At 49.1% G+C, this 15393-nt stretch overlaps 1 protein-coding gene and 1 non-coding gene across 2 annotated transcripts; both read left to right on the forward strand.

Annotated features, from left to right (window-relative positions):
• The first annotated feature begins 75 nt into the window (after nucleotides 1-75).
• On the forward strand, nucleotides 76-9093 carry Coq4 (coenzyme Q4). Its single transcript, XM_041674638.1, has 7 exons — nucleotides 76-580; nucleotides 661-792; nucleotides 1960-2056; nucleotides 2595-2697; nucleotides 6999-7128; nucleotides 8039-8132; nucleotides 8513-9093. The coding sequence occupies exons 1-7, from the start codon at nucleotides 511-513 to the stop codon at nucleotides 8682-8684; spliced, it is 798 nt and encodes a 265-aa protein (XP_041530572.1). The 5' UTR covers nucleotides 76-510; the 3' UTR covers nucleotides 8685-9093.
• A 3310-nt stretch (nucleotides 9094-12403) lies between these two features.
• On the forward strand, nucleotides 12404-12587 carry LOC121463178. Its single transcript, XR_005976398.1, has one exon. It is a non-coding gene; the product is annotated as a U2 spliceosomal RNA (small nuclear RNA).
• The last annotated feature ends 2806 nt before the right edge of the window (nucleotides 12588-15393 follow it).

A 15393-nucleotide genomic window follows, 5' to 3' on the forward strand; every position in this document is an offset into this window, starting at 1 on the left:
AGGAAATAGGGCCGAATGTTGAACTGCACAGCTCTCGGTTATGGTCTTTCGGGAATCCCTTCCAGTTTTTGTTTGTTTCTCATATATCCCGGCTGCTCTCGAACTTGCTCTGTTGCCAAAAATTCGTGATTTTCCTGTCTCTACATCCCAAATACTGGGGTGACAGATGTAATTCAGACCGCTCTGTGTTTTAGGCATGGTCTCAAGTAGCCCAGGCTGGCTTCGAACTTAGTAAACAGCCAAGAAGGACCTAGAACTGATTCTCCGGCTCCCAGGTGTCAAGTGCTTGGTTGACAGGCATGCGCTATCAATAACGCCTAGCTCACAGCAGAAGTCTTACGTCAGCGGAAGACAGAGCCTGTGACTTTCTTTCTCATTCCCCCGTCCATATTACAGCACTTCCGATCAAAACGGCACAGTGAGTAGTGCCGTCCCGGTAGAGCCTTTTGACTTCTCCGGCCTCCGTCGTGCCAGCGGAGCCCCGCCCACCCGCCGCGGACATCCGCGGCCATGGTGACCCTGCTGCTTCGCTCTCTACGTCTGCACCGCAATCGCCCTCGCGGTCAGCGGCTAGCTGTAGGTGAGCAGCCCTGACCTGGGCATCCGCGGCGACTGGAGGAACCGGGCTCCTCTCACCCGTACCCCTTCCCTGCCCCGCAGATGTACCCCTCAGGAACGGGAGCCATGGCACCCGCCCGCTGTACCCGGACCATATCCCCACCACCTCGCTGCAAAAGATACTGCTGGCCGCAGGCTCGGCGGGAATGGCGCTCTACAACCCCTATCGCCACGGTAAAGCCGGTTGCTCCCCGCCCTTGAATGCCCGGGCCTCTTTCATGACCTCTGTCAGAGTTGGTTTCCTAACCGGAGAATCAGGCAGTCGCGGACACCCAAACCTGACTGCGTCAATCTCATAGTCCCCAGTAACGTTTATGATAATCAGGTGCCTGGTTCTAGCCAAAGGCACTGCAATGAATCTGCTGGGCAGAGGGAGGAGAGGAGAAAGAAGCATGAAATTTACATACAGGTCTGGGTTTTTGTAATTCTTGGGAGAGTCTGTCATCTATGCATATTAACTTTTGGACTGAATGACTTGACAGTACACACCACATTGTCACATTCTCACTAGGTAGTAAACTTGGTAAGGTCGTGGTTTTCTTTGCTGAATCAGTTCAAGACCAGCTTGAGCTACATGGCCAGTCTTTGTAAAAGAAAAGAAGACGGGTAGGAGAGGAAGAAGACCTATAAAGTCACATCTAGTGATTGTACCTGCACTCAAATCTAGCACCATTTTTAAGAATTGTTTTGTTAAAACAAGGCCTGATGTAGACTAGGCGGGCCTCTAACTCGCTACTTAGCTCAGAATGACTTTGAATTCCTGATTGTCCTGCCTCCCCACCCTGCGAATGCTGGTATTAAAGGTATGTGATGCTGGGATTCAAACTCCAGGCTTTGAGTGTGCTAACCAAGCACTCCGTCGGCTTAGCTACGTCAGCCCTTCATTGCCATTTAATCTCAAGCCTGGCCTGTACTAATCAGTGAAAACATGGTAATCTTTTTTTGGAAATGGGAAATGAAAGTCATTCACACACTCTGATGATCAAAGCCTTCACATTCTAGTAGGTTAGTAATGTTAAAAATACCAGCTATTGCCAGCTTTTGGGAGGCAGAGGCAGGCAGATGGTTCTCTGTTAGTCTGAGGCCAGCCTGGTCTGCAGAGCGAGTTCCAGCATAACTAAAACTAAGGCTGTTACACAGAGAAACCATGTCAAAGAAAAAAAAAGAGCTATTATGATGGCAAATACCTTTAACCTAACACTTGGGAGGCAGAGGCAGGAAGAGTGTTTGAGGCAAGCCTAGTCTACATAGTGAGTTCCAGGACAGTCTGTACTACAAAGACAGGCTGTCTTAAAAATCAAAAGGACCCCACCTCCATCTGTCCCATTTCTGTCCTTTTAGACATGGTTGCAGTTCTAGGGGAGACCACAGGATGCCACACCCTGAGATTCCTCAGGGACCAGATGAAGAAGGATCCAGAGGGTGCCCAGATCCTACAGTAGGTCCCAACTTTGCCTTGACATTTGGCAGGGGTCCTGACCTTTCTAGAGCCACGCTCTGTTAGTCCTCTTCCTGTAAGGAGCCCTTCAGAGGACTACGGGTGGACAACACACTGCCCGGGCACTGCTCAGTACCAAGAGCACGCATACACGTGTATAGGCTGGATCCCCTGGGTTGAACAATATGTTGTCTTAGTCCAGTGTCAGCCTCAAGACTCCACTTGCATTAAGTCTTAGTGTGTTAGCTGTACCCCTCCAAATGTGTTCTTGCTATCCCCTTCCTGCAATGTCACTTGGGAATACTCTTATCACATCTGTGACCCCTCGTCTGACCAGATCATGACTTTGAAGGTGCTAGCTCAGCCCTGATTTGTGATGTTCTCCACAGTCCCCAATACTGCATGCAGTGCTCCATTAGGGCATGTGACTACATGGATGTCCTATGACCCTTTGCGTACCCCAACTTCCTCTATATGGCCCTTTCACTAACCTTGGCTGACACATTCCCAGTCTCACCTCCTGCATTCTGTCTTTCAGAGAGCGTCCCCGGATCTCACTGTCCACCCTTGACCTAAGCAAGCTCCGGAGCCTGCCTGAAGGCTCTCTGGGCCGTGAGTATCTCCGCTTCCTGGATGTGAACGTGAGTTTCCAGGCTCTGTGCATCTAGCAGTTCCAGCAAGGGCAAAGAAGTGGCATAGGGACGATAGCCTAGGGCAGGGAAGTGCCTGAGCTGCCAACTCAGACACGAGTGCTTTTCAGTCATTTTTCTATGGGATGGGCAAATGGACTGGGAACGTCATCCCGGATACTGGCACCGGCTGGAGGTTATTAACCTCCTGTTGCATGCCAGCTGCCAGGCTGGTACATGATCTGGCCGGATCCTCCCAGTGACCCTGTCAGGTATGTTCTGTTGTCATCCTCTTGCAAGAGATGAGGACACAGACACAGCCTAGTGAAATACCTTGGTCGCTTTACAGCTAGTTCCTCTCAGGTCAGTGTTCAACGCCAGCGTACTCTCTGACCCACTGCCCTGTGCCCCCCTGCCTCTCTCGAGTATGGCCAGCACCAGGCAAGGAAGATGGTGAGAGGAAAGGGGGCTCTCGATGAAGCACAGTTAATAAAAATTCAGAGACTGATATTGGGATTTAACCTGAAGATCCAAAAAGCAAAGCAGCCAGCCACTGGCTCTTACCTCGACCTCAGTCCGAAATGGTGATCCTGACTCCAGGAATCTCAGAATGAGACTGTGACTAAGAGCTCCTCCCGTCTTATAATCCTCTCTGGGCTGGGATTAAAGGCATGCACCGCCCGGTTTCTATGGCAACTAGTGTGGCTACTGGGATTAAAGTTGTGTGTTACCACTGCCTGGTCGGTAAGGCTGGCCAGTGCGGCTGTTTTACTCTCCCGATCACCAAGCAAACTGAAATGCCACTACACTTCAGTTATCGATGGACTCACCACTCAGCATCGGCCACCATCCTCCCACGTGCTGGGGTGCAGCGAGCCTGGTTCCTGTCCCTGTGCAGCTTGTGCTCTTATGACAGAGGCAGCTAATGAAGTGGTTTTGAAAAAGCTCAAATGAAAACGTCATGGTCTGGGGATGTAGCTCTGTTGGTAGAGTTCATGCACAAAGCCCTGGGTTCCATCCCCAGCACTGCATGAACTTGGTGTGGAGTAGAAGGAAAAGGATCCAAAGGTCAGGGCCAGCCTTATCTGCATAATATCTTTTTGACCATCCTGGGACACATGAGACCCTGCCCGTCCCCTTTTGAGGTGCAGAGTATTTCTTGAGTACTTAGAATAACCAGACTTCATTCTCAACCATGGGACACAATGAACAAAACTAGCCAAACTCCTGCTGCTGGTAAGCCTAGCAGATGGACGCTCTGAAGGGAACAATATGATTGACATAGGGTATCTCTGGATGGGTAGAGGAGGCCACTTGGTAGAGCTGTCTGGAGAGACCCTTCCAGGGAAACTTGGAAGATGAGGCGATGTCACTCTGTAGAGTTCTGGAGAAGAGTCCTCTAAGCCCTGTTGAGAAGGACGATGCAGAGGCCGGGACGACGGCTCTGCTGGGATGGTGCTTGCTGCTTAAGCATAGGTACCCGAGTTTGGATCCTCGGCACCCATGTGCAGTCAGAGCTAGCAGTTCATACCTGTAAGCCTGGCACTTGGGAGGGAGGGAGAATTGATTCCAGAGCTCGCTGTCCAGCCAGCTGATCTGAATCAGTGAGCTCCAGGTTCAGTCTGAGATCTGTCTCGGAAACTAAGGGGGCATGAGGGAGACACTCAACACCAACCTCTGGCCACACACACATGCCATGCATGTGCATACGAACATACACATTTTAAAAAAAACCCGAAAATCAAGTCCAATGCTGTGATGTGCACCTACAAGCCTATTACTTGAGAGGGTGAAGCAGGAGGGGTGCCACTGAGTTCATAATCAGCCGTGGCTACATAGGGAATAGCCAGCCCTGCCATACTTACATGGCAAGATCCTGTCTTTAACAGGCAGATGGGCTGGAGAGATGGCTCAGTTAAGTATGCTTGTTATGAGCTGGGTGGTGGTGGCACACGCCTTTAATCCCAGCACTCGGGAGGCAGAGGTAGGTGGAACTTTGTGAGTTCTAGGCCAGCCTGGTCTACAAAGTGAATTACACAGAGAAACCCTGTCTCAAGATTAAAAAATAAATAAATGTGAAAACTAAATTAAATCAAGGCATTGCTTCAAGACAGTAACCTGCCTCTTGCCCTCTACTAGTACCTGTGCCTTGGCAGGGCCGTCTCCGTCTCTTGCCCTAGTTTCACCAGGATGTAGGTTATTTCATCAGTGAGAACCTGCCCCAAGTGCCACCGTGGGAGGGACAGCTTCTGATTCTCCAGAAAACTCAGGCCTGTTGATGGGGGGGAGGGTACTGCGGGCCGGCCTGGGCACTTTACCCAGCATTGTCCCCACTGCGGTGGCAGTCTGAAAATGTGGTGCTTTTAGGACAAGGTTTGAGCCCTACAGAGATTTAGGTGAAGGATCATGGTAAAGCCATGGGAATTGAGGCTGACATTGCTGAAAGATGTGGTCATCCTTTGGCAAATCAAAGGAACGGAGGTAGTGCACTGCCAGTCTTCCCCGTTCCACAGCCCTACACAAAGCCTACCCGGAAGAAAATCCTTTTATCTTCAGGGCACTAATGTGCCCAGTTGATAATGAATGCCAAGGCTACTGGGTTTAAAGGCTTACAGACTGTGTTCCAGGTTAACTCAGCCACTTCAGCTGTGCGATCTTGGGCCCCACACTTCGCCCTCCTAGCCATGTTTCTTTGCACCTATTTTGAAGTTCCTAATAGTATCTCCCTCCTAGAATACTGAGAGGGCAGAGGATGGCAGAGTGGGTAAAGGATGTCATGTGTAGCTGGCCCATAGGACATTCTCAGTGAAACCGACTGCTGTTTCTGTGATGGCTTCAGCTTCATACAGCAAAAAGAAATGAGGCTGTGAGACCCAGCAAGGCCACAGATTAGCACCAAGCATAGCGCTATGCCAGAGCTGCTGCACAGATCTCAAGTCTGTCAGCTCCTGGGTAAGCGGAGGGCATGCTTGGAGCAGGCTGGCCAGGCTGACCCCGTGTGTTCAGACACCGATGCAGACTCAGGAGCAGGGTTCAGTAAGTGAGGATAATCCACCTCCTTACCTGTGCTCAGAGAGTGTACATACCTGTAATCCCAGCAGAAGAATGGCCATGATTTCAAGTTCAGCCAGGGATGCACAGCAAGGGACTTCCTACAAAACAACAGAAAAGAAGTTGTTCATCTGGGTCCTGCCTAGGCACCAGAGTCACAGCAGTGAGTGAATGGCAAGCCCTGTCCTCAGGTGTCCAGACTGGACTTGGACTATATGGAGGATTTAAAGCTTCCTAATGGCCCCAGGAATAAAGCGAAAGGAAGCTTATAGAATTAACTTAATAGTGACATTTTGGCATTTACTTTTGACTTTTAGAACAGGCTCATAGCATAGCCCAGGGTGGCCTCAAATTCTTTGTGTTGCGGAGACAGAGGCAGGCGGATCTCTGTGAGTTCGAGGCCAGTCTAGTCTACAAAGGGAGTTCCAGGACAGGCTCCAAAGCTACAGAGAAACCCTGTCTCGAAAAACCAAAAAAAAAAAAAAAAAAATTCTTTATGTTGCTAAAAATGACCTTGGACTCCTGATCCTTCTGCCTCTGCCTTGAGACTGCTGGGATTACAGCTATGTTCCACTATGCCTGGTTTCATCAGTACCAAGGGTATGGTAGGCCCGCACCCTGTCAACCAAGCTACACCCTCAGCTCCATGGCAACCATTAAGTTTATAGTTCAGTAATGGTGTATTTATTTTGTGTGTACAAATTTATATGTGTGTGTGTCTGCATGTGTGTAGATTCTAGAGATTGACAAGTGTCTTCCTCAACTTTATGTTTTGAGTCAGCTCGAACTTGGAGATCATCAGTTTGACTAACCTGGCTGGCCTGCAAGTCCCAGGTCACCTCCTGGCCTGCTGTTTCTGCCTTCCATGTGCTGGGGTTACAGGCACATGGGCTGCAACCACGCTTTTGTTTGTTTGTTTACTGTGTAGCTGCTGGGGACGTACAACAATCACTTTATTGACCAAGTCGACTCCCCAGCTCCTAGTATGTTCATTTTTTATGCAACTAATCCTAGAACTTCCTTTCTTACAAAACATAAAGTCCATACTCCCCCTTTCCTCACTAAGGCTGTAGATTCCAACAGGCATTGTGAGTTGGGAGTGGGAGCAATCGGGATCTTCCCCTGTTGGTAGGTGTGGATGGAAACAGGATTCTCAGATAGGGTATGAATTTGTGGGGAATGGCTGAGACTCAACTAGCTGCAGGCCAGATGAGTCCTGGGGGCTGATGGGAAGGAGTCCAAGTAAAGGTTGTGTTTGCCAGAGGGTCTCCCCAGATACACGAGCACCTACCCGTTTCGTGGACGATGAGGAACTAGCCTATGTGATCCAGAGATACCGAGAGGTGCATGACATGCTCCACACGCTGCTGGGGATGCCCACCAATATGCTGGGTGAGTGCTGGGGATGCCCACCAATATGCTGGGTGAGTGCTGAGGTGCCCACCAATATGCTGGGTGAGTGCTGGGGTGCCCACCAGTGTGCTGGGTGAGTGCTGGGGTGCCCACCAATATGCTGGGTGAGTGCTGGGGTGCCCACCAGTGTGCTGGGTGAGTGCTGGGGTGCCCACCAATATGCTGAGTGAGTGCTGGGGTGCCCACCAATATGCTGGGTGAGTGCTGGGGTGCCCACCAGTGTGCTGGGTGGGTGAGTGCTGAGGTGCCCACCAGTGTGCTGGGTGAGTTAGTGCTGGGGTGCCCACCAATATGCTGGGTGAGTGAATGCTGGGGTGCCCACCAGTGTGCTTGGTGAGTGCTGGGGTGCCCACCAATGTGCTGGGTGAGTGCTGGGGTGCCCACCAGTATGCCGGGTGAGTGAGTGCTGGGGTGCCCACCAGTATGCTGGGTGTGTGCTGGCCCAATAGAAAACTGAGTGGCCAATGGCAAGGTAACCCACACGGTCTGTCTTCCAGGCAGGGTCCCTGTTCATACCTCTTCTTTACCAACTAGCTCAGTTCCTGCCTTGTCTTCTGTATTATATGTGCATCCTGGTAGCATCCCTGCCCTACATCCTCTTTCCTCCATGCCTGCCTCCCCTTGTCTCTAGACACCAAGGATCCCTGCTTCTGAAACCCATAGAAACTCCCTGTAGCCTGTACAGACCACTGTTAGCCTGGCCTTTGAGATCCTCTGCATGTTGTCCCCATGTGCTGGACCTTCCCTCACTTCTAGCCAAATGTCCCACAGCCCATGTAGGATGGGACTAGACACCAGCAAACAAACCTAGAAGTGTAAACGGAGACCATGCCTCACTGGGGGCCGTTCCAACACCACTGACTCCCTGCTCCTCACCTCTTACCTCTAGGAGAGGTTGTAGTGAAGTGGTTTGAAGCTGTGCAGACCGGCCTGCCCATGTGCATCCTGGGAGCACTCTTCGGACCCATCCGCCTCCGTGCTCAGTAAGTTTTCTGGGGGTGGAAGGAGACTCAGAAGGTCTGGGGCTCCAGGAAGTGGGTAAGGGCATACAGGTGCCCGGTGCCTCCCCAAGAAGCAAAGGTGAAAAGAATGAGGCAGAAAAGGAAACTGAGGCAATGAGCAAACAAGCCCCAGAGTCTTGGGCCAGGCCTCAGGGCCGGATCAAAATGAGCATTGGCAACATGAAGGTGTGTTTCTGGAGTTGGACGGCTCTATATTTAAATCTGAGCTCCACCGGGTTCAGGGTGTGTGCTATGGGACATGGGAGCTTTCCTCACTGAGGGCCGCTTAGGTCTGAAGGAGGGTTGACTGAGCAGTCTGCTGTGCCCTTTGGGACCTTACGTCTTTCCTTCCTATCCCACAGGAACCTACAAGTGCTGTTCTCTGAGCTGATCCCTTGGGCAATCCAGAACGGGCGCCGGGCCCCATGTGTCCTCAACCTCTTCTATGAGCGGCGGTGGGAGCAGCCCCTGACAGCCCTGCGGGAAGAGCTGCGCATCAGTCTTCCCCCGGCACATATCCAGGGCCAGGCCTAGCCTGCACCGCTGCACTGCTGCACCGGGAGGGCCAAGCCTGCCTCTCCACACACTGCCTTCCTTGGGACAAAGGAGCCCTTCTCTTTGAACCTTGAATACAACGTGTTATTGATCGTAATGTTCATAGTCACTACTGTCATGTGCCTTGAGGCCAGCCCAGGAGAGAGCAGGCAGGGCCGTGAGGGGTCTGTGAGCTATCCAAAGAGAGCAGTTTGTGTGCCTGGAACAGCCATCTTGGATCACCGTGGATTGTTCAGCCCCTCTTCTGGACAGTTACCCTGACAGGGCATTCTGTCAGGCTCTGTGTCTTAGAAGGCTTGACCACTGACTACACCCTGTTCCAAAGCCTTGGAAGGAATGGTGAGGAAGTGGGTGGCATCTCTGAATAAAGGTTCCCATCAGGCCTAGAGTGCTCGTCTCCCTTGGTCTTAGGCCTGAGGTGCTGGTTGTGGGGATTCCTTCCCAAGTTGCTGTCATTGGGTCTGAAGTCAGGCAGTCTAGGAATCAAGTCCCCAGCCAGCAGAAAGCTAACAAGTCCCTTTTTGGGGGGGGCGGGGGAACATGTTTCAAGACAGAATTTCTCTGTGTAACAGCCTTAGCTGTTCTCAAACTGGCTCTGTAGTCCAGGCTGGCCTTGAACTCACAGAGATCCATCTGCCTCTGCCTCCCGAGTGCTGGGATTAAAGGTGTGCGCCACCAGTGCCCCGGTGTCCCTTCTGTTTCTAAGCCAGACTTCTGACATCAACACAGGATCAATGATAGTGCCTATGCAAGAGTCAGAGGATAAAGCTGCTTCTGCCTCCCCCTAATGAGAACCAGCAAAGCGCACCAGTGAAATGGCTCAGCAGTGGAAGCCCTTGCCACTGCCCTGTGGCCGATTTAGTTCCCAGGACCCAAGGTCTCCATGTATGTGCCCATATACACATACACTCAACAAAATAAAATTTCAAAGCTGGAAGAAAATAAAACAGGGCCCATTAGATGATTTATGAAAGTCAAAGCACTTGCCACCAAGCCTGGCAACTTGAGTCCTTCCCCAAGACCCACATATAGACGGTGAAAACCAACTTGTGCAGATTGTCCTCCGATGACCACTTTCATGCCATGGTAGGCATGCACTCACATATGTGTGAAATAAATACAACGTGAAACTTTATTGTTAAAAATGATGGGTTCAGCAGTTAGGAATATTTGTTGTTCTTACAGGGGACTCGGGTTTAGTTCCCAAACTCCACATGGTGGTTCATAACCACCTATAACTCCAGTTCTGTGATCTGTTGCTGTGATCTGTTTCTCTCTTCTGATCTCTCTGGGGCCCAGGCACACTTAGGATGCATATAAATACATGACCATAAAATGTTCATACACATAAATCTTTTTTTTTTTTTTTTTTTTTTTTTTGGTTTTTCGAGACAGGGTTTCTCTGTGGTTTTGGAGCCTGTCCTGGAACTAGCTCTTGTAGACCAGACTGGTCTCAAACTCACAGAGATCCACCTGCCTCTGCCTCCCGAGTGCTGGGATTAAAGGTGTGCGCCACCACCGCCCGGCCCACATAAATCTTTTTAAATGAACAATGAAGTGTTGAGGATATAGCTCAGTGTGGAGCAATTGTCTGACCTGCACAAGGGTCTGGGTCTCATCTCCAACACCACACGTACACATGTAACACCATAGGCAGCATTGATGCTGTCTGTGCTTGGACACACAGGCTCCCGGGGCAGCCCTAGCCCCGCCACTGGCCTGCTCTGCTTCCTTGCGCAGTCTCGTTTCCTCTAAGCCTGTCTCCCATCTTTAAAATGAGTTTGGAACACCTAACGCACATGAGATGGCGGCTTGGTAGGATGGTCCCTGGCAGCACTTGTTACATCATGAGCTCTTAGGAAATGGAAGTTGTCGTTGGCCAGGAAGGTCTATGGTGAGCTCTGAAGTCACCATGGGCAAAGTCAAGCAGAAGGATTGCTATAACTTATAGCTCCTCCAGCCAAAAGAACGAAATGGCTATGTGTAGTTGTGGGTGTGGCTGGTAAACACCTCTGAGCCTAGCCCTGGGGGTCTGGGGAGCCTGAGCTCCCTGGGAGTCTGCCAAGCTGTTCTTGGTTAAGTTAGGTGCTTTCAATGTGCATGTTAGCTCCCGTGCAGCTGTTACAGAGAAGCCACTAAAGGATGGCAGGGCCAAAGAGTCAAGGGAGCTGAGCCTAGAGCAACTTCATGGACCAGAGGCTTCCCTTCCCTCCTATACATAACCACTCTGACAAAAGCAGTGAAAGGGAGAAGTGTTTCAGTCCATCTTGTGGTGAAGGTAAAGCAACAGGAGCATAGAGAAGCGTGTGGGAGCTGGCGGTGGTGCTGCACACCTTTAATCCCAGCACTCGAGGCGGACACAGGCTGAGCTCTGAGTTCAAGGCCAGCCCACATTCCAGGCTTTCTCTTTTGGGCCACCAGCCAGTTCCAAAATCATGACATGGAGACTTATTAGTTATGAATGCTTGACCTTATCTTAGTGCTTATTTTAATCTGTTTCTCTTCATCTACATTTTGCCTTGGGGGTTTTTACCTTCCTCTCTCCTTCCCTCCTTTCCCCCCTCCCTCCCTTCTTTCTTTCTGTTGGTGGAGGGCCCGCTTGTTCATCCAGCCACCCAGCTAGCTTAGACCTGAAATAATCACACAGAAACTGTATTAATTAAATCACAGCTTGGCCCATTAGCTTTAGCTTCTTATTGTCTAACTCTTACATATTAATTTAACCCATTTGTATTAATCTGTGTATCACCACGAGGTCATGGCCTACCAGCAAAGATTTAGCACGTCTATCTCTAGTGGCTCCATGGCAGCTCCCTGACTCTGCCTTCTTCCTCCCAGCATTCAGTTCCGTCTTCCCCACCTACCTAAGTTCTGCCCTGCTATAGGTCCAAAGCAGTTTCTTTATTCATTAACCAACAAAAGCAACACATCAACATCTTTCTTTCTCTCTTCCTTCCTTCCGTCCTTCCTTCCTTCCTTCCTTCCTTCCTTCCTTTCTCTCCTACTCTCACTGTTTCTGATGTCTGGCTGACTGGCGGCTGCCTGGCTTCTGGCTCCAAGCATGTCCTTCTCTTTTCCCTTGTTCTTTTCTTCTCACTCCAGCCTAGATTTCTCCTCCTACTTATTCTCTCTGACCTCAATCCCTGCTTCTCCCTCTCCTGCCTAGCTATTGACTGTTCAGTTTTTTATTAGATCAATCACATGCCTTAGGCAGGCAAGGTTAAACAGCATCTTTACATAATTAAACAAATGCAACATAAACAAATGTAACATACCTTTAAATTGCTAACAAAGGCAGCAGAAAAATGTAACAGATCTTTACACAGTTAAATATTCCAAAACAAGCCTGGTCTACAAACTGAGTTCCAGGACAACCAGAGCTATACAGAGAAACCTTTGTCACAAAATAAACAAGACAAAACAACCAACAACAATAACAAAAAAAAAACAGAAAAGAAAAGGAAGAAGAAAAGTAAAGGCAACAGGTTGCTGAAGAAATGGTTTAGTGGTTGAGAGCCCTTTTTTGCTCTTGACAAAAGACCCTGGTTCAATTCCCATCACCCACATGGGGACTCACAACCACTGATACTCCAGTGCCAGGGGATCCAACACCCTCTTCTAACCTGGTGCTCTCTTCTGACCTACACAGGCACCCAAATACAGACAAAAAATTCCTGCATATCAATTTAGTACCTCTAAATATTTCCCGGTCTTTTGGCTAAGATCAAGTGTATTTTTATCAGTTTAATATCTGATATGTCCTCTATCCAATGACAATATAGTAAGAGGATTTTTGGAGGTAGGGGTTGAAATGGGAGCTTGTTTCACCCATTTCATGAATTGACCTGGTATTTCAGGACCTCCAGGAATGGTGAAAAAAATCCAAACAGCTTTTTTTGTTTTGTTTTATTTTCTCTGTGTAGCCCTGGCTGTCCTGGAACTCATTTTGTAGACCAGACTGGCCTCAAACTCAGAGATGTGTCTGCCTCTGCCTCCTGAGTGCTGGGATTAAAGGCCTATGCCACCACCTCCTGGCTTTCAATTTTGTTTCTTTGTTTTTTTATTTTTTAAACAAAAATTTAAAAGCCTCTGGTCATATCATATGTATAATCAGAAAACAGGAGCAATGAATCACGCAAATGCTCAGCTAGCTCTCTTTTCTTTATTTGAGACAGGTTCTCACTGTGTAGTCGTGGCTAGCCTGAAACTCGCTATGTAGCTCATAGGACACATAGACATCTGTCTGCCTTTGCTTCCTGAGTGCTGGGATTAAAGGCGTGTGTACCGCCACGCCTAGCTAGCTAGTTTCCTTTATTTAATACTGCTCAGAATCCTCTGCCCAGGGTTCGTCACAGGCATGTCCACAGGCCCATCACCCAGGTGACTCTAGACTGTTAAGTTGACAAAACCATCAAAAGACAGTGCCACGTCTGGCCTCAGAGTTGAGGTCAGCTGAGGGTCTCCATGTGCCAACTCCATTTGAGAAGACCACTATATCACCTTTAACTCTTTTTTGTTTGTTTTTCGAGAAAGGGTTTCTCTGTGGCTTTGGAGCCTGTCCTGGAACTCGCTCTTGTACAACAGGCTGGTTTCGAACTAGAGATCTACCTGCTTCTGCCTCCCAAGTGCTGGCATTAAAGGCATGCGCCACCACTACCTAGCAATTATGTTGAATTCTTAACCGGCCAGGAGAGATTTCTTTTTTAATTACTTTTATTTTATGTACATTAGTGTTTTGCCTGCAATTATGTCTGTGTGAAGGTGTCCGGTCTCCTAGAACCGGAGTCACAGACAGTTGTGAGCTGCCATGTGGGTGCTGGGAATTGAACCCGGGTCCTCTGGAAGAGCAGCCAGTGCTCTTAACCACTGAGCCATCCCTCCAGCTCCACTACTTCCCCCCTCCCCCCAGGAGGATTTCTATTCAACAGGTGCAGGTGCAGATGCAGGCTCTGGGCTCTGGGAGAGTGATTTTGTCAAAGCCTGGCTCCTAGGGCCAAGGACTGCATCCTAGCTGCATTTGGCCAGAAGGCAAAGAAGACAGCGCAAGGAGTGTTGGGGCAGATGAAATGCCAGGATGTGGTGGGGGGCCACCCATTAAAGACTTACCTTCATCTCCTCTCTCTGTGTCCAACCACAGCAAGCAGCTTGGAAGCAGAACGTCTTATTCCTCCGTGTTTGGCTTCTTGACCTCAGCCCTAGTCCGGTGTTTTGTGGAATACAGCCTTAATTTTGCCACTGTAGCAAGTTCAGGTAGAGGACAGCAGCTAGTTCCTCACTTGCCACCTTGTAGATGCCCTAAGCAGTCATCCAGAAAGTGTCATATTTATACTCGTGGCTCCCGATTGCCATAACCTTGCTCCTTCTCCCTTTTATTCATTCAACAAGCATTTACTATATTACTTGCTTATCCCTGTGCATGCAACCAGACATGATCTTTCTGCCCAGAGTTATTTTTTTTAATATGCTACAAACTCTTGCTATATTATATGACCTAGACTGGCCTGGTTCTTCCTTTCTCTTTTGAAAAAGAAATATTTTTCGGGGCTGGGGAGATGGCTCAGCAGTTAAGAGCAGTGCCTGCTCTTCCAAAGGTCCTGAGTTCAATTCCCAGCAACCACATGGTGGCTCACAACCATCTGTAATGAGGGCTGGTGCCCTCTTTCTGGCCTGCAGACATACACGCAGACAAAATATTGTATACATAATAAATAAATAAATAATTTTAAAAAAGAAATATTTTTCTATTTTCATATGTATGTGTATGCATGCTGGCAGAGGCTAAAAGAGGACTTCAGATCCCCAGGAGCTAGAGTTAGAGGCCATCATGGCTGCTGAATGTGGGTGCTGGGAATCAAACCTGGGTCCTCTGGTAAGCAATAAGTCTACTGAGTCAACTCCCCAGCCCCCTGATTTTTGGTTGTTTGTTGACTTGGAGACAGGTCTCTCTATACCCCTGGCTGTCCTGGAACTCACTACATATAACATGCTGTCCTGGAATTCACAGAGACTGACTTGCCTCTTGCTCTTGAGTGTGGAGATTAAAAGTATGTATGTGTGTGCCATAGGGGCCACATGCATGAGTGGTGGGCGAAAAAAATTGTATGTCATAATGCCTGGCTCAGGTTCTTTGGTTGATTGGCTGAGTTTTTGGTGCTGGTCCTTAGGCAAGCTGGGCAGGGCTCTTCCACTAAGGTGTAGTCTGATACTCTATGTACTTCAGGATGACTCCAAACACCAGGAGCCATGTCTCCTAGAATTTGATTGATGTGCTCTCTGTGGTCAGAGAGCCTATAAACTATAATAATAAATGTGTCAACACTGCTTCAAATGTGTCCCATAAATCTGCAATCTGCACACTAATGCTGTGAGGTGAGCCCTAGAATCACACACACACACACACACACACACACACACACACACTATTGCTTTGAAACAGTCTCCCAATGTAGCCATGGTTGGCCTCAAAGTCACAGAGATCCTTTGCCTCCTAAGTGCTAGAATTAAAGGTATGATTCACCATGCCTGCCTGCTACCAAAACCTACGTGTGTGTGTTTTTGTTTTTGGTTTGGTTTGTTTTTAAATAATGTCTTTATCTTATGTGCACTGATGTTTTTTGCCTGTGTATAGGTCTGTGTGAGGGTGTCAGACCCCCTGGAAATACAGTTATAGACAACTGTGAGCTGCCAC

Source organism: Microtus oregoni, unplaced genomic scaffold (assembly GCF_018167655.1).
Source record: "Microtus oregoni isolate MIOR12 unplaced genomic scaffold, Mior012 000025F_ref0000491, whole genome shotgun sequence".
Classification (NCBI taxonomy): Eukaryota; Metazoa; Chordata; class Mammalia; order Rodentia; family Cricetidae; genus Microtus; species Microtus oregoni.

Coding starts and splice junctions, on each gene's coding strand:
- Coq4 (XM_041674638.1), top strand. CDS start 511: ATGGTGACCCTGCTGCTTCGCTCTCTACGTCTGCACCGCAATCGCCCT. Junction 793..1,959: donor CTACAACCCCTATCGCCACG/GTAAAGCCGGTT, acceptor CTGTCCTTTTAG/ACATGGTTGCAGTTCTAGGG. Junction 8,133..8,512: donor CCCATCCGCCTCCGTGCTCA/GTAAGTTTTCTG, acceptor CCTATCCCACAG/GAACCTACAAGTGCTGTTCT.